The following is a 27238-nucleotide window of genomic DNA, read 5'->3' as shown; positions in this document are numbered from 1 at the left end:
TTGAGAATAAGTAGAGGAGAAAGACTAGTGCTTTGGTCGTAGAGAAATATAAATTGGAAATCTTCCCTCCCAGTTCCCTATCAATGTTTTCAATCAATAACAATTCGCAAAAGAACAATAATTTCCATTTCTCTATTGCTAATTACATGAAAAACCAAAATCTCATAGTTTGGCTTTTCAAGGCCAGCCACATAAAGGAAAAATTGTCATCGTCCAAAGTATTTATCGCTTCAACTTTTGCTGTGCATCTGTAAATGTCAACTGCCGCATAGAAGAAGCTCCTTCAAAGAGGTAATTTTCTGTAGTCTTCACTGACTAGGTAATTCTGTTTTGTATTGGTGTAAATCACTATCTATGCTGATATCCCTGTAGCATTCTTTGGTATCAAAAATAGGAAGGCAATAGGGATGAGAGTGCAGAAAACTTGAATGGAAATGCCCAAAAGAAGGTTGTCAAAAGAACCCGAGGATATGCTCAAGATTGAAGCCAAACTGGCACCCGTGAATGACCCGAATGTGGACCCCAAGTTGTTTATTGACATAAAAAGGGCAAACAAAGTGCCTTCAATTCCTGGTGGGCATAGCTGTCCGGACAAGATCAGGAATGGCATAAACCTGCAGTTCAATTAAATCAGAAATGGCGAAAATGATATAGAGTTACTTGTTCGGTTTAATCAATGCAGTTACACTTGTTTTATGTTTCAAGATATAGAATACACAGATGATTGGAAAGATGAAGAGTTACTTAAAAAATTTAAATAAAAAAAAAACAGAAGCTAATCATGCATGCATTTTAAGACAGCAAATGGCATAAACCTGCGGCTCATGAAAATTATCCACAAATGCAATAATGATAAGACAACAATGCCGAAAATACTTCAAACTTTCATGTTCAGTTAAATCAATAAATGTATGCTTGTATCAAGATGATCGGATAGATGAAGAGTTACTAAAACAAATGAGATAATCATGCGTGCATTTAAGACCACATGGAACCATTTGAAAAACTACAGACGAGGATTGAAATGAGCAAGATTAGAACATACTTAAATTGATTGATTGCATCGCTAAGAGCTGATCCACAAAGCACCATTATCCGATCAGATATTCCGAAGGAAACATTCAATTGAGACACTAAAACAACATCCAGGAGTGTCAATAAAGTCAAACCAATATGAGCCCACCTGCATGGATAAGGGTGAAAACATCATCAACAAACTCTAATTGAGAAGGAACCAAGTAATTAAGGTTATCTATTCAACCAGAAACATAGCCATTAGACATATATACACAAGTAAAATCACTAAAACTGCTAGTACTCACATGAGGATTCTTCGTAACTTCATTGTCTTTAGATACTGATTGTAGGTGAAGGTTCCAACCATAAGCCCTAACCATCCGATAACTCGCGTAGTCCCCAAGAAAGATGGTTCCAAGTTTAAGACTTCAGTCTGGTAATAGAACATGACTGTCGAGAGATTTGGAACTACCACATGCGCAAGGAAAAACCAAGCCATTGGTCTGGGAAAAAAGAAAGGCTCAATATAACTCCGGATATGAAAATAGCAAAGATATAAGGGAAAAAGGCATGATTGATGAATTGGAAAGCTGGGTGAAGTACCAAAAATGGATGTACATGTACAAACAGGGTTATAAACTGATATATTAATTTATTCTTAGTCCATCAGAATTCTAAACCTTATTATTTACCTGTAAATGATTGGTTTTCTAAAAGCGCAGAACAAGCTATAAGTGGCAGTTTTCAGGGATTGGAACAACGATGATGCCAAGGAGTCGGCATTTTCAACACTCTGGAGTTTATTAGAGATAACCACATTCTTCTTATGGTCCTTTTGACTCTTCTTTCTTCTCAAAGTACTGATATTTGATTTCTTGTCCCTGAAACCATCTCCATCCAGATTACCATTGTTCCCATTTACTCCATTGGAGCTTTTTGAGTTAAAAGACTCGGGAAGAACATTATTGCCAACAGAATTCTCCTCAACCAAGCCACAAGATACCAACTGCATGAATGGTAGAGCAGCAAAAAGAAGAAATATTGTCTCTGTATTTAAGTTAGTTAATGCATATCCTCCTGACAAGTTCCCGCATATGCCGCCCAAAGCCATTGCCAACCAAGACATTGACTGGAGATCTCCAGCAAATGAGGCCCTGATCGTGGACATATGTAAGATACAAAGTACCTTCAAACTGACATACATACAGATAAAGTTCACTGAAATAGTAACAGAAAGAGCTCAACTTATGTACATACCATTCAAATCTTACTGCCTCAGCAATCATTGCATCGACAACTACATCAGCCATGGCTGAACCAAAGTTTTGCACTGTTAGGAGAGACGTGAGGTACCATCCAGAACTTCTCGTGGCTGTGTTAAGGCCCAGTATAAGCCATGAGACAAGAGAGAGCACGGTTGAGATCAATAAGTACGGAATCCTTTTTCTTCCTTTGATAGGTATACAATCTGAAATAATTCTGCAAGTAAATTATGCAATCAGATCCCCAAGTGCCGAAAAGAAAGTAATATCGAGCGCGCATCTTAACCAGCTTCAACTTGGATCACAAATGATTGGCTTATAATCTACAATCCCATTGCTAATCTGATGTTCTATACTTCTATTTGATGCATTTTATCTTACACTCTTTATATTAAAGCAACGCATTTCAAATGGATCAAACACCCTTGTTTAAATTGTAGAGAAACCCTCACACGGATTTGATTTGCCTAACCCCTATTGAACTATGATGGGTTCGTCTCATCCTCGGACGTTATGAAGCAATTAGAACAGAATCAAGATCAATACAAGTATTTCCAAATAATAACAACTTGTAATCATATAGAAGGGTATTGATGCTTGTAAATCACAGAAAACACACAAAAGTGTCACTTTAACAGAGGAAATATCCATACCCATATAGCGGTTTAATGCTCCATGGGAAAAATGCTACTGAAAAAACAAATTGTGAAGCTGAAGGTGATAACTTGAGCCTATCTTTTAGTTGGTAAGAAACTGCTGTCCACACAAAGGATCTAAAACCCTGCAAAGACACATGTTTATCCCAATATGTGAATACATTAAAATCTCAAATCGTGTAAAAAATAAAATAAAAAATAAAAAAAGAAAGAAAGAAAGAAAGAAAAGCAAAAACACATGAAATACCACGAGTCGTTTGGAAAAAGAGATCTAATAACATTTGTGTAATTTTTATAACTGAATAAAATTTCTAAAACTAAGGCAAAGCTAATGCCTTTTTTTCTTTCCCTTTAAAAAAAAAACTTATGAAATTCCATCGAAGGATAATAGAAATTACTTCCAAAAATTCAAATAATTAAATTCAAGGATAAATACTCCAACAAACTCCAGACCAAATACAAGAACCGCAAAATAACCTCATAGTGCTGATTTCTGTACCAAATTCACCATTTCCAATAACTAATTCACGAATCTCAAACTCCCAAAGACAGAGAAAACCCGATTCTTCGACGATTTAAAACATTGATTTCGCAGTACATTTTTAACAAAAAAAATTAAACAGGCCACAAAATTCAATCCGAAATCAAGAAAGGAATCACAGAGAAATGAAATGAAACCTGGGTGAAATAAATCAAGCAGACAAGCCAAAGAAACGACGCGCCAAAAGCAGCTCGCAACTTTCCCAGCCATTGTATCATTTTCTCTCTCTCTCTCTCTCTCTCTCTCTCTCTCTCTCTCTCTCCTGCTTTCTTCTATATCAGAAAATTTCCATGAATTATATATATGTGTGTGTATATATTTACGTATATATCATATCTATTTGTTTTCACGGAGAGCTTTTCATGGCTCGCTAGATTCGTCACGCACTTTCTCTCTCCTATTTTCTCTTTCCCATGTGTTTCAACGAACGAAACGGTATTTTGGGCGCTAAAGCTGTTGGACAATTATGCCACCACCGAGTCTTGAATGGGAGCTTTACGTTGTGGGCTTTCTCGTCATTTCGGATGAAGTTCGTGGGAGTGGTGGACACGTCCAGTTCGCCAACCAAATCTTGCCACCTCAGTACTGGGGCCCGCTTGAAGTAGTGTCGAATCGTGAATACGTCGTGGTCGCCGCCACCTCGCACGGAATCGGCGACTTTATTGTTTCTTTTTTTTAAGAAAGGTCATGATAATTTTTTTGTTTCATTCAAAAAAAAAAAAAAAAAGGAAGAAAAAGAAAAAACTATTGATTGTCGTTTTTTGTTATTATTTTTTTAGGAATATTATATTATATTGTCTTAGGTTTTATTAATTTAATTGTGTGATCAATTAGACAAACAAAATTTGTGGCATTTTTTGCATTGTGAGAATTAATTTGAAGTTTAGGGGAAAAATAATATTTTAAGTCGCAAAAAAAGGCTTTTTTTTCTCAAGTACGAAATCATAGTTTAGTTTTTTTTTTTTATAATAGAATTATAGTTTAGTTATTATCTGAGCATCAAGATACTAATCCACTAATTCAATAAAACGCACGATATTGCAATGTAATTTTATATTTCTTTTCATTTATGTATGACTATATCAAGATTTTTGTTTCTAAAACCATTTCGTATACAATTTATATTTTGTAATTAAAGAGAAAATAAACTCTCAAATTTATGAGAGAATTAATTCTCTATTCATATATTATAAATTTCTCAATTTGAAAGTAAAAATTACGCATTTTATTTTCCATACAAGAATCTTGAAATTCTGATATTTTATTTTGATACTTATTTTGAGATTGTTTGTGTTCTTTGAATGTTATATTCATCCAAATTTTTTAAGACTCGTTTATTTTATGTATTTAAATTTATAATTTTGATTTTACTGTAATATTTTTTTCTCATAAAAAATATAAATTTTAAATATCAAAATTAAAATCACTAATTGAAACGTTTGAACCAAACGGACCTTTAAATTCTTCAGAAAAGGAATAAAAAGTTAGCCGTTAGCCGTTGTGGCAAATTTGGTAAAAGAAAATGCTCGGAGGTGCTAGGAAATTCCGGGCACTAAAGTGTTCGAAGCCAAGCACTGAAACAAAAATGGTATTCTGAACCGATAAGGAATATCCGAGCATCAAAGTGCTTGAAGCCAAGCACTAAAAAACTGGATACTTGGGAGTGACAAGGAAAATTCGAGTACCAAAGCACTTAAATCCAAATATTTAAAAGGGAAAAGAAAAAATAGATATGGTGTGTTTGGAATTGTTTTTGTTTTTATTTTTCATATTTTTGAGAAAGAAAAAATAAAAACGATTTTAAAACGGTGTTTGACACAATTAAAGACAATAAACAAAAATAAAAATAATTTTTTAGTTTAGTGTAAAATAGGAGAGAAATGAAAAATGACTTTTAATCGTTTTTTATTTTTTATTTTTATTTTTTCCTCTTTCAAGCAGAAAGGGAGACATTAATAAGTTTTTTATACTGAAAATAATCTCTTTATAAAACTACCAAACACATTTTAAAAAATAATTTATGTCTGAAAATAAAAACATTTTCATTTTTATTTCATATAAAAAAATAAAATCATTTTAGAACAAATTTTAAACGCACCGAAGTGTTTAGAAAAATCTGAGTACCAAAAAAAAAAATAGGAAGGGCACAAGTTTACCTCAAAGGAACGACGTGCATTTGCTTTGTATACGCGGAAGTATTCCAGCCTTTGGATGTGGTCAATGCGATTTAGCGGGTGCTAATCTATGCATAGACTCGACAATGGAGACATAGTGAGGATCAACCACAACTAGGATAGGCTCATGGTTTGAAGCTTGTATGGAATGAATTGTTGAAGGTTTTGAACGGTGTTTGGAAGTTTCTTTAGAAGATTCGAGAAGGTGGCTTTGGGTCTTTGGCCTCTCGAATTCCTTGGCTAAAAGAAGTGGGGTTCCCCAGGTAACAGGCAGAATTCCAAACAGTAAATTCTTGAATTCTTTGTTGAAGAATTTTCTCGAATTTTCTAAAGAATCTTCTGAACACCGTTCAAAACCTTCAACAATTCATTCCATACAAGCTTCAGACCATGAGCCTATCCTGGTTGCGGTTGATCCTCGCTATGTCTCCATTGTCGAGTCTATGCAAAGACTAGCGCGCCCTAGACCACATTGACCACATCAAAAGGCTGGAATACTTAACGCGTATGCGAAGCAAATGCACTTCATTCCTTTGAGGTAAATATTTTGCGCACTTTTTTTTTTTGTTTTTAGTGTTTGGGTCTAAACACTTCGGTGCTCAGATTTTTCCTAGCATTTCTGAGCACCGCTCTTTTTTTGCATTTATAAGAAGAATGACTGGAATTATATCTTTTTGAAACTTGCATAAGTAATGAGAGGATTTTCCGATAATTAATTTGCAAATCCATGGTCAAGATCTTCGCGTGCTTGACAAAAAAGGAAAAAAAAAAAAATCTCCAGCGGATTTCCTCAAATCTTCATTATTTATGGCAATCTTGGAGACAAGCTTGAAAAAAATTGGAGCACTAAAATGCTCGGAATGTCTGAGCTCAAAGTACTTGAAAGTTCTAAGGGTGTCTGAGTACCTTAATACTTAGAATTTTTGAGCACTTTGTGAGCTAAACTTAAAAAAAATTAATAAATAAATAAAAATAAATCTGAGCACCAAATTGCTCCGAGTCTGAGCACCTTAGGGCTCGTTCATTTATGTTTTTTGAGTTAAGGTGATTTGAGTTCAAGTCTTAATTTGAGTTAACGTGTATTTGAGTTGGGACTCTAATTTGAGTTTGTGTTTAGATATGCACATTTTGAGTTACGGTGAATTGAGAATCTATTTGAGTTTGTATTTGGATGGGTCAAAACTTGAATTTATATTTAGATAGTATTTAATAAAAACTCCTTGGTGATGAAAAATTTTAATAAGGTATTATTCATCTTTTCATTGTGAACGCATAAAAAAAATCATCTCAATCATAATTCAGAATGTTTGGGCATTCTAAACATTCTAAGGAATGTATAGCATAAAAAAAGCTCTTCTTCAGAAACATTCCAATATATTAAAAAAAAGTGAAAAATATTTAATCACATTCGCTTAAGGAGCAATGCTAGAAGACTAGGGGCTAATGTTGCCTAAGATTTTTGGCAATAATATAATTATGATGTGGCAACTCCATGTGGCTTGTCGAGTATCCAAATATCAATAGGTCGGGTGTCAGAGTATCTGAGTGTCCAAGCGTCTAAATATCTAAACATTTGAGCGTCTGAGCGTTCAAGCACCCAAGTGTCTGAGCATCCGAGTGTCCGAACATTAATGTTTCGTTTAAAGAAGGAAGCCTAAAGGTCATAAGGCAGCAACAAGTAGCAGACGATAATTAAGAGCATTCAATGGACAACATTTAATCCACAGTAATTATTTATCATTTGTGTTAAGATTAGATTATGTATCTCATTTCTCACCGTGCACGTGATAACTTGGGCTCTAGAAGGTCACAAAATGAGTCACCACCATTCCCTGACCAGACAAAATCGATTGGTCAACTGATCAACTCCACCGGTTGATCCCACGAGTCGACTGACAGCCTTGGGCATCAAGTCACGAGAGAATATCCTCAAGACATTCCTTATACGGGATTTGGCAACAGAATCGGCCAGAAAAAAGGAAAAAAATCACCTGCTCCAGCTAAAAGAATTAATAAGGAACGGTTTACGCAAGCAACCCTTTCACTGGACGAAATTGATTGTCTTCTACATAAGGAAACTAGATCTCCAACAATTAGGCAATAAAAGATGCCGAATCAACTCAAAATGGGCAAGAAACCATGATTAACCGGTAAATTATGGACAAAACCGGTTAAGAAAAGTCACACATCGCCTTAAAAGGAAGGAAATATCATGACTTCAAGGCCATATCATGCAGACAATCAGAAAACAACTCGTGGAGCCTCATCAACTATAACTACAAGGCATTTGGACATAGTTCGGCATGTTTTCACTGCACACAAAAGCTCTCACGCTCATTTTTAGAAGACTTTCCCATTATTTTCTATATTTTCCAGCATACTTCTCTCTCTCTCTCATCATGTTCTTCTCAGAACGACTTATTGTAACGCTTTTTAGCAGTCATAGTAAAACCACCGGAGCCCTACAGTGGACGTACCATGTATTATCAGGGGAACTACTATAAATTCTTGTGTTTTTTTACTGCTTTCATTTACTTTCACGTTTACTAACGCTTTCATTCTCACAGCTGATCATTTTCACCAATCAACAACTCCTAACTCGGCCATTGGCCCTTGATTTTTCTAATTGTAGATTTTACCCTCTATAAGTTGTAACACACCAAGGTGAATGATTTTATTTTGTAATTAAAGTGAGAATATACTCTCAAATTAATGGGAGACTTAAACCCTATTCCCAATGTATAATCATTCCCTTAATTTGAGAGGAAACATTACGGATTCTATTTTCACTATAAGAATCTCGAAATTTTGATATTTTATCTTAATACTTTCTTTAAGGTTGTTTGTGTTCTTTGAGTGTATAATTTCTTAGATTATTAGTCTATTTAATCCAAGTTGTCAGTTTAAGAGCGTTGGTTAAGTGTTTGATGGAATTTTGTTCCAACAAAGGCAATTAAGATATTTTAATTGACACGTCGTGTAATTCATTTAGGAGAGGATATGAGGTTCAAATCCATATATCGCATGTTTTATTTCAACATGAAGTAAGAGATAAATTAAAGGCGCCCATTTATTTCGTTTACTTAAACTCAAATCATTGATTCTGCTATAATGTTTTTCTCTCATAAAAAAATTAAATTTCAAACATCAGAATCAAGAATCATGGTTTGAGTATATCTTCCAAACAACCAATAAATGTTTTTCTTTAGCCTAGTGTGATTAGTCTCTATCTATTTTTAATGTTGAGAACTTGAGATTTCAAGTTTAAATCTTTTAATTATCTTCTACGTATGTATATAACAACAGATAAGCGGATATTTAGATCTAATCTCGATGTTTATCATCACGTTTAAAGATCCTTTCTAATTGTCGATGAACGGATTTTGAACTCCTAGTCTTGACTAATGTATTCGAAAAGATTTCTTCTTTTAACGAGAGGTACTGAATGCAAAAAATTAGCCTCACAATCAAAGAAGAACAAGCAAAACGATTACAATCTCCTTCATAAATGCACTGGTTATCCAGCTAATTATTTTTGCTAGTATTAACTTGAAGTATCACAATTGTTCACCAACATTTAGGTAATACTTGTACAATTACCGTTACAGCACATAATTACTGTAGCAAGGAACGATTAGCCGTAATTATTTTTAATCTACATGATTAGGGGACTCACCTAAAAAATGATTACGTTGAAGCCATAGGCCTCGTTCATTTTGTGAATTCGAATTTTTAATTCGAGTTGAGATGTGACATTTTCTGAGAGCTTTTCACTGTAGCAGAAAAAGTTATATGTGATATTTTCTGAAAACTTTTCACTGTAGAAACTTAAAACTGAAAACTCAAATCGGTAAAATGAACAAAGCTATAGTAACTTGTATATGAAGAAAAAGTGCATCACCACAACCCTATCAATGACTAACATTAAGCAAGTAGCTTGAAAATAATATCAAATTTCACCACCATAGGACTCAATCTACGACCTATCTTTAAATCACTAGGGAATAAGTCCCTTGCCATTAGGCTACTTTTGGTACTTAAACGTGCTTTTTTTTTTTTTTTTTCCTTTCTCTCTCTTTGATTGAAGTAGTTGCACACTATTCCTTTGTACTTCCACTTTTTGTTTGATCATGAATCTATCTCATCAATTGATAAATGACACAGAAAAAAACAATAGTGATATCCTCCACTCAAATAACAAGCTTCTTGAACCTTTTTTTTTTCTTTGTAACTTGTAACACGTGATATTTGTTTCATAGATTTGAGTCCTTTTAACTCACAGTTCAAACTATTTTAGTATAAGAAAAAACTAATTAAACTATCTTATAAAGTGTTCGAATATGTACTTATCTGTCAACTATGATATGCTCACCCAATTATGATCATGCAAAATCTGGCGGCCGAAATTCCAATTAGTTGTAATAAGCATGAACAATCATTTAGTATAAAATTAAGCCCATTGCCATTTATGACGTCTAATTATTAACCGAGATCACTTTTATGTGTAAATTAAGTTCAAATCTTTACACAAGAAGGCATATTAGAATAGTGCAAAATGCTATCGTCACCCTTTTTATACTCTATCACTTTCTGCGTTCACTATTTAACACGTGAACTCACGAACATATAATATTATTATTTAAACAAAAAATAAAATAGTGAAATCCACGTGTTAAACAGTGACAGTGACACTATCATTTCTTTTCAAATAATACATACAACTCCATAAAAGTGGTATTCTTCTAATTTGCCCTTATTCCTAATTCCACAGAAGTTTTGGTTTATTCTAACCTCGTCGATCCTTAACACAAGCTCATCTATAACATTCTACCAACCTCAATCTTCAGTAGAGACAAACTTACAAATTGACCACTACATAAGATTTTTCCCATAAACATACCAGATCTCTTTTCAACTTCTTTTTGCTAATCCTCTTTTCAACTTCTTATCAGTTGAAACAGGCACATATCTTTCTTTTTCTTTTACTGCAATATATACAATGATTCTAAGGTTGTCAAATGCAGTATGTTGGGACGTTAGCAGGCCGATAGACGAAAGTTCTGACAGTGTGAGAATAACCCGATGGATGATTGTAACTGAACTTTACACCCAAGCTGCCCTGGCCGAGATGAGTGCAGTGCTCATGGAAGCTGCTGATGGGTCGCGCCAGGCACGCATCCCAGCGGTCACTCTCAGGCATTGTCTCCGCCACCGTGTATATCCCCTTAGCGTTTGTGAATGCCTGGTAGTTTAGAACTTCCCTAGATTTTGTGATGCAAAGTACAGCTACTTCAGCACCTGCGTTTGACAAATCAAAAACTACCACTGTTAGTGCTACTCCAATACAAAAGACAAATTGGGATGTGGGAAACTCAAAATTTCTACTAATGCTCGCCAATTATTACTATCATTGCATCAAATTCTAGCAGTTAAACATCGATTTGTGAACTTATGTCATAAATCTCATTTTGAATTTGCAAGATGTCATAAATCTAACATTGAATTTGTAAGACAAGAACAAAGAAATCGCATTCCATCAAGTAATTGAAGTAGTTACAACAAAATTAAAACTCTAACACCCACAATTATTGTCTGAATTTGCCATGAATTTTCAACTTGTTTCCAAATTCTACTCTTTTCCAGATTTCCTCATTCCATTGATGATTTAAGGATGTAAACAGTAAGTAGATGACAGAGTAGTAACTTCAAACATTTCTGATTCAAAAAAAAAAAAAAGAACAACATATAAAACAAGAAACCAAACGTCATTTAGATAATTGAACTTGTCCTTGTAACAAACATGATGAATTTTGTTGCAAGTTTTCAACTTTAGACCAATTGCCCATGAAAAATCTTTCCCATATCCAAATAGCTCCTCAACAAGATCAACAACAACAAAGTGTTGTGTGGCATTTATTCTCTTTCCTATTTAAAGGAAATTAGATTATTTTCAAGTGCTAGGCACAAGTTTTCCTCTTTTTTTTCCCTCTTTTTTGGGTGCGCAAAAGCAAAAGTTTAGAACATTGCAGTTCATGATAGCCTGCAGTTTCAACAAAAAATAAAATACGAAAGGGTAACTGAATCTATATATATCTCTTTATTGGGCATAGAATTATAGCTCAACGATAAACTACTCAAAGGAACAATCACTATAAAATAAAAAATTTTGATCCATGTATTAAAGATACTGCAGATTTTTTTTTTTAATTAAGAAAAAGGGTCTAAGAACAATCCTCCCAGTACAATGATCAAACCAGTCATAAAAAAAAATAAAAATAAAAATAAAAATTTCTCATAAAAACGCCTAAAAACGAAGCAATTTTTAGCATGCATCACAATCATTATCACCAACCCACAAAACAATATAACCAAAAGGACAAAACCCCATAATCATATTCAAATTTTTCTCGAAAAATAATGGTCATAATTACCAATCACAAAAAGATACAAGCCAAACACAAACACCCAATTCAGGAATATTTCGCCCCCAATAAACAATAAAGAAAAATGGACAAAATAAGCTAATTAGAGAGAGAGAGAGAGAAAGATGGGACCTTCTAGAACATGATCTTCGGCTCCAACAGAGGAATCACCACAGACATCACAGACGACTCTGCCATGGATCTCACCAGTCCAAGCTCCAACACCAGAAAGGAAGACCGTCAAGAGAAGAAAACCCACCAGCAGATTCGTCTTCTGCTGAGCTTCCATGGCCGTACCGTAACTCGTGATTCGCAAACTTCACACTCACACACACTCAAACTCAAATCCTCTTTCTTATGACATTTATACATAAGTAGGTGTCGGTCCGTGTGTATTTGACAATTTGTCAAAGTTTACTGGGTCCACTTTTCCAAAACCACTTACGGTCATACGACCGACCCTTCACTTCTTCGTTGGATTTTTTTGGTAAATTATTGTCGGTAGACGGCAGCCGGGTGAAAATTGCTACTTTTTTTTTTTCATTTTAAACTTACTTCAAGATTTGAAAAAAAAAAAAAAAAATTAGGATTCGTAACACATTTACCTCCTGAATTTACCACAGGAAACAGGCCAAAGCAATATGTAATAATTAAGTAATTACTATTTATTTATTAATTATAATAATATCAATTTATTAATTATTAATTAATACATTATATAAGTAGTAATTAATAATTAAATAATTTAATATATACGTACTAAAAAATAAAACAGAAAAAAAAACAACTTCTAATAGTTTTTTAACTTTCTTCACAAAAACTATTTTCATTATTTTTTTATTTTTGTTTTCGTTTTGAAAACTTATGCTAAACAAATGCGGTTTACAAACCGTTTTTATTTTCGTACCTTAAAAGATGTATGAAAACGTTTTCAAAAATAATTAAAAAACAGTTTTAAACGCACCTAATATGTCCTTGTCGTTTAAGATTTAAATAAAAAAAAATTAGGATTCGTAACACATTTACCACCTGAATTTACCACAGGAAACAGGCCAAAGCAATATGTCCTTGTCGTTCTACGTCAAACGACAAAGTAAATCAACATATTGTTTTCGGGTATGATGACAGAGAATAAAAAAAGTTGTTAAATGTGACTATATGAGTTGGAAGGAATGCATTAAAAATATAATAACATGTCTATGAGCAAGAAAACGATATATGTCTTATATTCTACTGATATCTATTAGAATAGCTAAGTCAGCTTCTAATTAATCCGTTTTAGTTCCAATTAGTTGAAATTAATTGTACAAGTTGTTAGTTAGTTATAATTTATTTTCACAACTTGCGTATTAGTATATAAGCTTGTTACCGTATCATTTCTTGTATACACAAGAATTCCATATTATTTTTCAGTCGTTTTCTTTCCTTTCTGTCGTTTCCTTAAGGTTTTCTCTTCTAACATGATATCAGAGCAGGCCCAGTTTTGTAATGTTGGGTCTCCCAATATCAACTTATTCGCAGCGGTTTGGCATGATCTACGCTGTGCATGAGGGGGCGTATTAGAATCCCATATTGGCTGGAGATATTAGCATGATCCACTTAATAAGGTGAGGGCAATCCTCCTCTAACAAGCCGGTTTTGTTAGGTTGAGTTAGGCCCAATATCCTTTGATTTTATCGAGTGGAAATGAAAAGGAGATGATAGCTAAAAAAAAACGACGTGTAACTGTAAGTAAATGCGACATGTCGATTACATGTATGATAACACTCCTCAATACGTGTCACTTTTCAATTTTCACACTAAGGGAAAACAACAAGATCTTAAAAACAATTAGGTTGGCAATCCGGATATCGATATGACGATACGATTTAAAATCTGTACGAAGTTAACGGGTTTAAATTTACAATAAATGAGTTTGGTCATAATCGGATTGACACGATTAATAATTGAGTTGGGTTAGGGTTGACCTCTTAACACGAATTGACACGATTAATTATATATGTCATCTATAATCTAATGATATGTGATATAACATGAAAGTTTATATGACATATTAAATACAAATAATGTAAATTTTAATATTTGTAGGTAAAATTTCTTTATTTTTCTTAAAAAAAAGATAAATTGACTAATAAACATATTAAACATGTCTTGACTGTATTAAATAAGTCATTGTTATATTAGTTATTTATTTAATATATTAATTTAAACAGGTTATATGAATTGATATTTTTGACACGTACGATTAATAAACAAGTCATTTTGAGTTGATATTTTTTAACGCGATTAATAAATGAGTTGATATAAATACGACTCACGAATTACACCCTTAAAAAACAAAGTCGTTTCTAGTCGAAGCAGAAATAGAAGTTGTTTTCTTATCAAAAGGTATAACTAATTGAAGGAGCGGCATGTAGTTCATAAATGCAGAAATGCCGTACTCTACGATAAAACGACATGAGTCACATGACCTCAAACGACATGTTTTCTTCTTGCCACAATAAAACAAGTCATGTTCGTTTTGTTTTTTTTTTTTTTTTTTTTTTTTTGGAAATAGTGGTCATGTCGTCGTTTTTCTCCATTTCCACGTAAAACAACAACAAAGGAGATGGCGTTCATTCCTCTCCAATGCTTAAAAAATGACATGTCATTTGACTGTTGATGAAACGTTAGTTGATGGATTATAATGGCATCGTTCATCAATTTAAATTTTTAATTTTAAATTTTTATAATAAAAATTTTTAAAAAATATCACATTTAATTTTTTTTATTACAATAAAAAATTTTAAAAAAATAATATATCTCAATTTAAATTAAAAATTTAAATATATAAAGTAAACAAATATTATAATTATTTTTAATTTATATGTATTTTTTATAAAAAAATATAATGTAATAAATTATAAATCATAATTTAAACACTGAATTCTTTCACCAAACGTTTAGAAAAATGACGTCCATAGATTCCCATCGTCACCTCCCGCCCGCTTTGCTTCCAGTTCCCTATATAATGGCGCAATGAAACCCTAGAAATCTCAGCGCATCTCTCGTGCTCAATTCTCACAATAGGATTTGGGGGTTTCGAAGTTCATCTTCTACAAGGTGAAATTTTATGAAAAAGTTTCAATCTTTATGCATTTGCGCGATAGATTCAGCTTTTTTTTTTTTTTTTTTTTCCTTTTCTTTTGTTCTGAAAAAATGTATATAGGAATCAAGGTGAGATTTTTTACTTTTGGCTTTTTAGTTCTTTATTTAAATGTACTCTCTTTGTTCTGGGTTCAATAATCTGTTCCAAAATCTTGGGGATTTTGTTATTTTGAGTGAATTTTGAATAAATTCAGTTTTTTTTAATTGATTTTATGTGGATTTTGTTATTGCATCCCTATGATGAATTATTCAAATTAAAAGTAGTGGCCTGAAAATCACTTGATGAAAAAATGGATTTTGAGGGATGTTCTTCTTGGCCCAGTGAAGTTTTGTTATTTGGCTTTACAAATACAGTTTTTTCTTCAGCTTTCATTGTTTTATCTGAACTTGTTACCTGACTTGAAACTCTAGATTTGAGTTTTATTTGCATGAAGATTGTTACATTTATAAAGTGCTGGACTGACTTTCCAATGATTATAAACCATTTTGAGGGATTTGCAGTATAGTATTGGGGTTATACTAATTTGTGGTTGAGATTAGGGTGCTATTTGTTTAAAGCTTGATTTTTTTTTTAATGTGGGATTTAGTTATTACATGAAATTTCCAATTTCTTGTTTTAACATTAGTGTTAAAGATGATTGTAGTGACCACATTGTGAAAATTGAGTATTTTGACATGCCTAATGCAGAGTGAAGTGAACTTCACTTTGTTCTAAATCTGTTCACTGTTTTGCCCTTTTCCTCTATTGCCATTTCAAAGCATCATGACCAACACTTTAGGAATATAAGAGAAACTCGTATTCTTTTCTCAGTTCGAATGACTGCTCAAAACTTGTTTGTTACCGTATTTTCTATCAAAAAAATTCAAATTCAACTCTCTTGTTATAGTATTTTCTCTCTCATAAATTTTTTTTTTAAACTCCTGGTTCTCCACTCGAGAATTGTGAAAAGAAATGCCATTTAAGAGTTTTTGACTTTTGGATAATCCAGTTAAAGGAAATGCAGGCTTTTAGATTCACACTATTATTAACTTGTTTTAAGGTCAGGTTTAGATCCAATTGGAATTTGGATATTGGATAAAAGGTGTGTTTGGAGGAGATTTATAGCAGACTGGTTAATTTTGATCCTGAAACGTAAAAATTGAAGTGGTATTTGTGTGATTTGATAAAGACATGATAAAATCACAATATTTTTCTTTTGAAAGTGAAAAATTACAATATTTTGAAACTACAGAATGAATTATGCATTATTAATACAGAGACAGGTTTTATCATTACTCTTTTTTTTTTTTTCTTTTAAAGGTAATTGTTCTCCATTGTAGGCGCACGTCTCATTCAGACTAATAACTGATTTTGATAGATACTGGTTCCAACTAACATTTATCTTGGTTATTGACTCTAAACAAGAAAACTATTATCAGTCGGCTTTGTGATTGGTTGTGCTCTTCCCATCAAAGCAAATTTGGTAAAAATGGGGATTCTGAAGATGAGTGGAAAGGATATGAGAGTAGCTTGAGCCTTGAAAAAAAGAAATGTATGGGCATTTCTGCAATACGGTAGCCTCTTTCTACGTATCCATAATGTATATTTTAGTTCATGGGATATACATCCTATGGTCATAAATAAATAAGCTGGATATAGATCCAATGGTCATTAATAAATAAGCTCACCATTAGAAAAATGTGCTCATTCATACCAGATTTTTTTAAAACACTAAATTAAAAAAAAAAGAAAAAAGAAAACTCTGCAGATTGAATCTGCCTTCATCGTCGCCGGGAGAGGGCGGTCGGTGACCTCATAAGATAATTGGACGTTTAGTTCGTAAATTCAAAACTATGATTTAGAATCATTTTCGTTTTACGTGTATTTTTTGTGAGAAAAAATACTATAACGAGTCACTAATTATAATTCGAATCATAACACGAATCTCCTTTTTAAGCGCACGTAGATCTTCAAAAGGGGTGTGTGGGGTCACACAAATCATGACGGTAGTCGCCACCCACCCCTGGAATCATGTCTCATGGGAACACAATTTGGAACTGTTCATTTTCAATCCAATATGGTTTTTCACTATCAATACCGTAAATGATAAATATGGTATATATATATAGGATAATTCTCCAATCCAACACTGCATTTCTCATCCGGCGGTAACTTGAACCGTTGGAATGGAAATATAGGATTGGGAATGCTTTTTGACTTTGTGTCAGAATGCTTTTTGATTTCAAAATTGGTAACAAGTCGAATTAAAAAATGTAGGCTGTTTAGTTTATTGATTTGAGTTTTTAATTCAAATAGAGATGTAATTTTATGTGAGAGTTTTTTACTGTAGAAAAAAAGTTAGATGTGACTGTTTCTGAGAGCTTTTTACTGTAATAAAACTCAAATTTTAAATTCAAATCGGTGAAATGAACGGGACAGTAACCTTGTAGAATAACAAATTGTTTTACAGCCCCGTTCATTTCACCGATATGAGTTTTGTTATAGTAAAAAGCTCTCACAAACAGTCACATTTAACTTTTTTATTATAGTAAAAAGTTTTCACATAAAATCATATCTCAACTCGAATTAAAAACTCGAATCAGCGAACTAAATGGGTTAACATTTTCTTTTTGAAATGTAAGAAACAATGCCCTTTGTGTAACTTTTTTATATTGAAATTGCAACTCTTACCCAAAATATGTAACCCTTTTTTTTTTTTTTTTTTTTTTTTTTGTAACACGTTAAGATTTGGCGCACTGGACTCTAATTGTTGTTTTGATTTTGGAAATGTTAAGCAAAATTCAGTTTGTGTAACTTTCTGTAGCATTTTTTAGCTACTACATGTATCTTGTCGAAAATTCATGTGTTATACAAGAATTTTCACTAATTCGATTTAGCTTGCCACGTCATCACTTCAAAGCTCAGAGCTTGAATTAAACTCTTAGCTGAGTAAGGTAGGGGACATAAATGATTTAATTAATTTCCACCGCTAGCTGAAGTCTAATCCTCTAACTTGCCACTTTGACCCTATGCTTAACTCACACTTCAAGTTCATGTGTAAGCGCACAACCTAGCAAACTCGTAAAGTTGGCCTAACTCACACTTCAAGATCGTGTGTAAGCTCACAACCTAGCCAACTCGTGAAGCTTTCCAGCTTGCGGACCTAGCCAGCTTGGCCAGCTTGCGAACCTTCGCAACTTGGCCAGCTCGTGGACCTAGTGAGCTCAAGGACTTGACGAGCTTGCATCTAGGCCGAAAACTCGTAAGAATGTGAAACTTGCTCCACCTATGTCCTCTTCGTTCCCTTCCTTCTTAGATTCACGTCTCTTGATAAAATTGAGAACTGATAAGAAGAGATTTGCTAGGTTAACTGCCTCACATTTCCAAAGAGATCCACGTCTCTTGGAGCTTCAGCCACCTCACATCATCCGAATCATGCAGGACTTTGATTTTCACGTCTATCCAGACACGAAAAGGAGAATCCACTCGGTTGAGACGAGGAGACGTGGTTGAGGCGGTTATACCCACGAGCAGACAGTTATATTGTGAAAGGTTTATAAATAGGAGGGAAGGAGGACGGAAAATGGATCAAAAATTTTCTATCTTTAAGTTGTTACTCTGCGAAATTATACTCCGAGAGATTTTATGAGAGATAGTGTGTGTACCGAAAAGTTCATCAATAAAATCATATTCGAAGTTTTTTTATTTTTTATTTTTTATTATCTTTTCTTGGTTGCAATTTACGATTTTTGACCCCGTTCATTTTGCCAGTTTGAAGCACAACTCAAGTTTTTGTTACAGTGTTTTCTCTCATAAAAATTCAAATTCAAATTTTTCTGTCACAATGTTTTTTCTCACATGAATTCACTTTTTAATTCAAATTCTCAACTTGAATGAGCAAAACGAATGAGGCAAAAGTGTTTTCTTGTTCTTTTACCGTTAACAGTCTACATATTCACTATTGACTGTATCAATTATCGGTATAGACAATAAATATAAATTAGTTTTGGCTCTAATCTTAACAAAATCAAGTGATGTTATGATTAATTTATATATTTTAGTCTACTTTTAACATTATTGTTTTTCATTCAACTGACAATGTATTTGATTATTTGTCAAGATGCAAGTATTTGTTTGTTTATTAACTTTAATGTATGTTTTCAACACTCTATCTAAACACAATTTATATTTTATGTTTAATTTAAATTATAATTTATTTACGTATTCAATCACAATTTAAATAAGCACAATTCAAATTTTATAATTCAAACCAAATACTGCGATTTAAACGGAGAACTAAACAAGGCCCAAATAGTCCTACTATTAAGGCTAGTCGATCCTAGTTTATTATGAAGTGCATACTAATAGCCCAAAAAAACCATGTGTTGGAAGTTATGTATGTAGTTAGGTGATTAGTGGCTATTACTAATATCAAGATTTAACAAAAGTTTTATAAATTATAAATCATTTATATATCCTAATGTATGAGGTAAATATTACTCGGCCATAAACTATAATTAAGTGATTACTAGTATAGCTCAAAAATCATGAGGTTAGACAAAATTGTGGCATGTACTTTGGTGACTATTATTGGTAACTAGTTAGTAACTAATTAGTAACATGATCTTAGAAAACTTTAGTAGGTTACATAATTGATTACTAGATATTCATATAACAATAAATGTGTATTCAAATGATACACATTTATCATAAAATTTTTGGGATTAATAATAACTAATAATACTTAGATTACACCATAAAATATATTAGCGGTGAAGAATCACAAATCATAAATCCAAATCTATTGTGTGAGGTAAATTTCTAGTAAGCCATGCTTATCCTACTTGTTAAATAATTAACTCTTATAAATTGTAATGTGTTACTAGTAAGCATAATATTTTGGCAATTAATACTTATTAGTAGTAGTGATCACTCATCATATTGCCAAACAATATATGAAGTATACATTTATAGTAACTCTTACTAATCTATATTTCAATTTGATATTGATTAGTAGTACCTAGCAAAAATTTATTATGTGTTACACTTATGATGTATGGTGTTACTTTACACTGCAACTATTCTAACCCAAAATTTTTCTTTACCTCTTTTCAGTTTTCATAATCTTTTATTAATTTTGATTAATTAAAAATTCAATGGGTCATGAACGAGTATTATACATTATAAAATTCAAAAATCAACTTAGTTACAAGTTCAATATGGCTGTGTTACATTTTTCATGCTTACAGATCACACTTTGATCTGCATCGGTTACATTGTTGTAAAGGACAAACTCCCATAATATTTTACTCATGTATATCGTTATTTAATTTGGTTAAATTTACCATTACACCCTTAATTTCGATAAAATATCAATGTTGGATTCAGGTCTATAGCCTAACCCACTTACCTGCAGCATGGCTCACTTTCTGTAGTTGTTGATGCGAAAAGCCTTTTATGTTTGTGTCATTTCCCATACAGCTGTCGGATTAGAGAGTTGGCTTGTATATTATAGCCTCGTTTATTTCACTAATTTAAGTTTTATTACAGTAAAAAACTCTTAAAAACAGTTACATTTAACTTTTTTGTTACAGTAAAAAACTCTCACATAAAGTCACATCTCAACTCGAATCAGCGAACTAAACGGGTCTTATATATATATAAATAGAGTTTACATCTCAAATAATAAATATAAAAAATGATAAAAAGAGTGACGAAAAAAATAATACTAACATTACTTCAAAAAAATAACTAAATGCATGACCTTAAAGGTTAATAATCAAGATTTCAGTTTTCACTACTTGGCCATGTTTTTACTAAACTTGAAAATTGAAGAATATCCTATCACTGCAACATTTTAGAAGCTGAGAGGAGTCACTTGATGCCTTAAAACATACCACAACTGTCATTCTAACCAGGTTTTTTTTAATAAAAAAAGTGAACATGAAATTAGGCTAGCCATTGAGCAGATGATCACAATGTTTCCAGCTTACGTAAAATTGCATTCCTTAATAAAGAAAGGAATAGATGTGGAACTTTAACTTGCACGCTTGGAGCACACCTTTTTTTTTTTTTTTTCATGTCACAAGTGGTGTTGCAACACTGATTGTGACACTGATGACAGTAAAAGTGTAGATAAGTATGTTTTTCTTTTAATTCAGTTTCAGTGAGTGCAATAAAATAATATAAAGCATAAAGAACACAAGAAAATGGTATCGCATTTTGGTGCGCACACCTACTCTGCGGGGCCACGCCAAGACAATGAACAATCCACTAAGTTCAAAGGATTACACACACCAATCGGACTTATACACCCAAAGAATCTCTCATTGACGTTGTCGCCGCCATGTCGAATCTCCTTAATGGCCTTGTCCAGTGAGCACCACTCGTCTTCAAAACTACACGGCGAAATCCCTTCGGCTGGCAGTGCGCTTTCTCCCGAAAGCTTCTAATCCTTATCCCGAAAGACGATCTTCAATCAACACATAAATGCTCGCTCTCTCATAGACTTTTTCTGAATATTTCTTTTATAAAAACTATGCCCCAAATGTCTCTTTTAATTTCTAAAAGCTCAAAGACATAAAAAATCATTTCTCTTCCTTCCAGGCACACCCCTTCACATACACACATGCAATATATATATATATATATAATCATAGCACCAATCAAGATTTTTCTGTTTTCAGCCTTGTGTCCCACACCACTACACGTTCTGCCATTGCACTCTTATTCAACCTGCCTCAAGTCCGGAAAATAATCAGCCATCAATACCAATCAGTCCACCCCTTGATTTTCTGCCAATTCATTCATTGAAAGTCCACTCCTTGATTTTTTCAGCAATTAAATCCTTTGATTTTTAGCTCATAAACATGACAACAAGACTTTCTTTAAGAGGTTTACCAATTTACAATGCTTGCCAATCTTACAACCAATTTACTAAAAATAAGCCAACACATGCACTAATATATATATATATATATATATATATATATGTGTGTACATGACATACCCCTAATAAATGTATGAGGAAGAAGGCTTACCTTTGTTTATAAAGGAAAATGATATTCCAATACTCCACAGAGGTTATTTCGGCACTTATAATTGAAACAATACAACTAAACACTTTTTCTAATTAACAGATCAAGCAAATTGTGCAAGTGTATGGACTGCTACACATTGTCTTCACAAGTAACATTTAGTTGTGACAAAATAAGAAACGGCGTATGTATCTACATAAGAAGACTTGCTTATTCCCTTAAGAAAATTAATATGAACGACACAATTATATGCATAAGAACATGTAAAAGATCTATTTGGGATAGTTGGGGATTATCTGAACGTCTTTGTTTAGCCGGTGTTTTGAAATTAATCCTGTTTTTATTTTTTATATTTTTTAAGAAAGAAAAAATGAAAACGTTTTCAAAACGGCGTTTAGCGCAATAAAGACAAAAAAATAAAAATAAAAATAATTTTTTAATTTAGTATAAAATGAGAAAAAAATGAAAAATAACTTTTAATCATTTTTTATTTTTTATTTTCGTTTTCTCATCTCTCGAGTAGAGAAAGAGAAAGAGAGACATTAATAAATTTTTTTACATTAAAAATAATATCTTAATAAAATTATTAAACACATTTTTAAAAATAATTTCTGTCTGAAATTAAAAATATTTTTATTTTTATTTTCATATAAAAAATAAAATTATTTTAAAATAAATTTTAAACGCGTCTGTATTTTATCTGAACATACGTTACTTTGAACATAGGCTTCACCGCCTGATTTGTGCCTAATCAGATATAGTATAGGCGTTTTACATATAGTCCCACATCGTTTGGTTAAGAGAACGAGGAGCCAAAGAGCTATTATAAAACATGGGCCGAAAAATGGAGAAAGCATACCTTTCTCGGCCTTTTGGCTAAGATCAAGTGTAGTATCTGTTCTTATCAGTTTAATATCTGATACGTGGGTTATTAACTCACATGATATTAAATTAATTTTTTTAGGGGGAGGGCCCACTACAATAGCTTGCTACTGGGGTCCTTAAGCGTCGCCCATGCGTTGCACTAGAGCACGGGCCTGACGCACCCCACCAACTTCAGTTTAAAGTTTCTTGGGCCTTGAATTGAATATTGGGCCTCACTAATGTCATGCAGTCAGTATGACATTTTTATTAGAGTTATTAAATTACAGCTTAGTTTTATTAAAATCATTTGAATTATATTTTTCAGCACCCTAAAATTACCCTTAAATTGATTTCGTTGTGTTTTTGTTGGTAACTAACTTTTATATATCTCTCATAATTGAACTGCGCTAGATTTTGAATTAAATTTTAGCATGTTAATATAATAATACTCTTTTGAAACTTTGGGAATTGAATTTTTTAAAAAGGTAGATATCCCACTAAATGTGGGAAAAAAACAGAGCAACATTTTAATTTTGTGAAAAAAATGATATATCATTATAAGGTCAATAAAGTAATTATATAATATGTTTTTAAAATATTATTACACAATTTATTTTATTACACAATTAGGCCGTGTATGAAATATTTAAAAACTTAGCCATATTTAAATATATATATATATATGCGTAAAAAAATTAATTATTTTTGATGTGTTTTTTAAAAAAAAAATTGTAATAAATAGTAGGTTTATGATACTAAATTAAATAAATTGCAGTATTGTTTATTATGTAAATTTTTCATCTATCGCTGGTAAAATATCTTATTGACTTGAAAAAAATATTTTACCTATCATAAAAAAAATTTACGTGAAAAAACTAGTTGTAAAAAGAATATTTTCACGGTAAACAATTACTTACTTTAAATCGTTTTAAATTTGTTATTTAATTTAGTTTCATAAATATATTATTTACTTCATTCTCTTTTTTTTTTTTTTTTTTTCCTGAGAACATTTATAAGAAAGTCTCTAATTTTCATTTCAGTAGTTTATACAAATATATACTTAAAGTATAATGACTTAACAAGTGGTTGCAGATATAATCTAACGGTGATTTCACACCTAACTCTATTATAAAATAAAGAGTTTGTATCCTTCCAAGTTCCAACCCCAAGTTGAAATATATATATATATATATATGACCTTACAATGTCGTTCATCTAAGCCAATTTACTGAATTTTTTAAGCATGAGTTGATGATCAATTGTAAAAGAGAAAAAGAAATGAGTGTCGTAGTTATGTGGATGATGATTTTGAATATGAAGAACCGAAATCTCGGTTATCTTTGAATTGCAGTCTTCCAATTCCTTCAAAAGCTGTCGTCGTTGCCATCGGCGATGATGAGTGAGCCGTCGCAGTTGAATAAATCAAGAAGCCCACAAACCTGTCATAAAAAAATTAACTCCACCATTAATGAATAATTTTTAATTTTGAAACTTGAATGCTAACACATTTGATTACTCAAGAAAGAAGAAAATATTTTCATCGACTATAAACATCATGTTTTTATTTTTATTTTTGTTTTACAGATCATATATATTTTCAATTTTTTTTTTATAAAAAAAGCTATAAAAATTTGGATAGCAAAATTGTTGGAATACTTTTATGTGGACTTCCATAATCATAATAATTCATTCTATTTTGAATCAAAGCATCTCATGGAATAATGTGAATTAACGAATACATATATGTTAAATATTAATCTATAATGGGATGAACACTCGATTTATTAATTAGCTTGAGGCATATAAACTCTCTCTATCTCACTATATTTAATCAACCCATTAGCCCAAATATCTCTCAATTCTATATTGTTAAAATACGCCTAATAGGCCCGTTTGGTATCATAAGAGCTGCACATCCTTTTGTCTTTAGGATGGTTGTCATGGGAAATTTGAGTGTGGGGGTCTAATGGTTTTGGAGAAAGGAAGGGAGAGAAGAGTTCAAGTGAACCTCTTGCCACTCTTTCTTATTTTGCAGCTTCTCACCGATTCTGGCCGGCCATTGGCGTTTTCCGACGACTGTGGACGGCGCTTTTCCGCTACCTATTAGAGGAGGTAAATCCTTTTGTCCATAAAAATGTATGCCTAAATCCCAAATAAATTTTATGGTATTTTTAGATTTAAGGCTAGTTATTGTTTTTGATCTTGTTTAAACTATGTTGAGACCAATTAATTCTAGCAAATAGTATCAGAGTCGACTTATTTGGGTTTAAAGCTACAATTTTTGGATTTTTTTATTTTCTTGTGGAACAAAACCCATAATTTTTAATCCGTGTTTTAGCTAAAAGAAATGATTTTTTGAGGTTACCCACTTCGAATATAGCTTATGGGTGTTAATTTTCAGGAATTTTATGCATTGATTCGGAAATATTTTTTGGGTGTTAATCAAGTTCTAAAATGGCCAGAATGAGTTTTCGTTTTCGTTGAAATTTTGAGTGTTTTTGGGTCATTTTGATTATAGTTTGTTTGATGATTGATGCCATAAAATTATATTATGTTGTTATTATTATATGACATATTTAATTGTGAGAATTGGATAATAGTGAATGTTTATGTACTCGTCTCTCATGTGTCTAAACATGTCAAATGATTTGGGTTGTTCTGTTACGGAGCTCTCTCATAAAATTTTATATTTCCTCTTGATAGAGGTCTTCTGGACACACAACACTCCATGCATGGATGCACATAAGCTACCAAAAAAATACTTTGATTTAAATATTTGTTTATTGTAATGATTTTCATATATTTTCTAAGTAGTTTTAATTCTCACTATTTTGAAACCTAAAATTTTTAGGGTATGTTTATTACTCCATATTACATTGTCATATTTTATTTATTTCTCCACATAATTTGATATTCATATAAATAAAATTTAGATATATAATATGATTTTTGTTTAAATTTTAAAATGCCTGATTAGTATTTTATGTTTTAATGCCTAATTATGGTTTGAAGAGGCATATACATGACTTCACCGGCTGATTTGTTTGTACCTAATTTGATATAGGCGTTTTACATATAGTCCCATATCGCTTGGTTAAGAGGAGGAGGAGCCTGAGAGCCATTATAAATTACGGGCTGAAAAATGGAGAAAGCATACCTTTCTCGGCCTTTTGGCTAAGATCAAGTGTAGTATCTGTTCTTATCAGTTTAATATCTGATACGTGGGTGATTCACCCACATGATATTAAATTAATTTTTATAGGGGGAGGGCCCACTACAATAGCTTGCTATTGGGGCCCTTAAGCGTCGCCCATGCGTTGCACTAAAGCACGGGCCTGGCGCACCCCACTAACTCCAGTTTAAAGTTTCTTGGGCCTTGAATTGAATATTGGGCCTCATCAATTTAATGAGACAAATAGTTTTTTCTTTGTAAAAGGTACACAGTATGACATTTTTATTAGAGTTGAATTAAAATATAGTTTAGTTTTACTAATATCATTCAAATATAATTTTATATGGCTGATGTTTTGATTTATATATTTTCAGCACCCTTAAACTACCCTTCATTTGATTGTTAATGTTTTTCTTGGTAACTTTCATATCTTTCTCATAATTGAACATCATTAGATTTTGAATTAAATTTTAACACGTTAATATAATACTCTTAATTAACTTATACTCTTTTTAAATTTTGCAAATTTAAATTACATGTGTATTGCCATTTTCTTTGGCTCCTTGCAATATTTTTTGATGCATTGCCTCCCTAAAAAAAATATTTCCGTCAAAATTTATAGTCATTAAAAATATATATTTCTTATAATGATATAATCTTTACTTTAATGAAATGAACTAACATTTGCAGGAGCGTTTTTTTTTTGTTTGGTTTAAACATATATGTTTTAAATGTTGTTTTAAGGTTTATGTAAACTATTTCATGTAATAATATAATCTTTATTTTATTGACACACTCTAACGTTTGAAGTAGGGTCGTTATCTACCTGTTTCATAACTAAATTGTCATATATGTAATGATATTGTAATTTCCTTAATAAAAACTTTTGTTATTAGTTTTTTAATGATTTATTGTTTTTTTTTATGTAGTCAATAGGAAAACACAGAGCAACATTTTATTTTTTGA

The 27238-nt window shown here is 32.1% G+C and overlaps 2 protein-coding genes and 3 non-coding genes across 5 annotated transcripts; 3 read left to right on the top strand and 2 right to left on the bottom strand.

Annotated features, from left to right (window-relative positions):
* On the bottom strand, positions 1–3867 carry LOC21400799 (probable folate-biopterin transporter 4). Its single transcript, XM_010093825.2, has 7 exons — positions 3614–3867; positions 2933–3060; positions 2275–2496; positions 1710–2171; positions 1323–1520; positions 1046–1183; positions 1–614 (listed from the first exon to the last, which is right to left on the bottom strand). Exons 1-7 carry the CDS (start codon positions 3692–3694, stop codon positions 353–355), a joined length of 1491 nt encoding a protein of 496 aa, XP_010092127.1. The 5' UTR covers positions 3695–3867; the 3' UTR covers positions 1–352.
* A 6321-nt stretch (positions 3868–10188) lies between these two features.
* Positions 10189–12424, bottom strand: LOC21400797. The gene is made up of 2 exons (XM_010093823.2): positions 12205–12424; positions 10189–10948 (listed from the first exon to the last, which is right to left on the bottom strand). The coding sequence occupies exons 1-2, from the start codon at positions 12359–12361 to the stop codon at positions 10665–10667; spliced, it is 441 nt and encodes a 146-aa protein (XP_010092125.1). The 5' UTR covers positions 12362–12424; the 3' UTR covers positions 10189–10664.
* A 3025-nt stretch (positions 12425–15449) lies between these two features.
* On the top strand, positions 15450–15526 carry LOC112090779. The gene has a single exon (XR_002901814.1). It is a non-coding gene; the product is annotated as a small nucleolar RNA R21 (small nucleolar RNA).
* A 7565-nt stretch (positions 15527–23091) lies between these two features.
* On the top strand, positions 23092–23287 carry LOC112090778. Its single transcript, XR_002901813.1, has one exon. It is a non-coding gene; the product is annotated as a U2 spliceosomal RNA (small nuclear RNA).
* A 2966-nt stretch (positions 23288–26253) lies between these two features.
* Positions 26254–26449, top strand: LOC112090777. Its single transcript, XR_002901812.1, has one exon. It is a non-coding gene; the product is annotated as a U2 spliceosomal RNA (small nuclear RNA).
* The last annotated feature ends 789 nt before the right edge of the window (positions 26450–27238 follow it).

This window comes from Morus notabilis, unplaced genomic scaffold (assembly GCF_000414095.1).
Source record: "Morus notabilis unplaced genomic scaffold, ASM41409v2 Scaffold946, whole genome shotgun sequence".
Classification (NCBI taxonomy): domain Eukaryota; kingdom Viridiplantae; phylum Streptophyta; class Magnoliopsida; order Rosales; family Moraceae; genus Morus; species Morus notabilis.
Note: the sequence above shows the minus strand (reverse complement) of the source record. Positions and strands in the feature narration are given on the sequence as shown.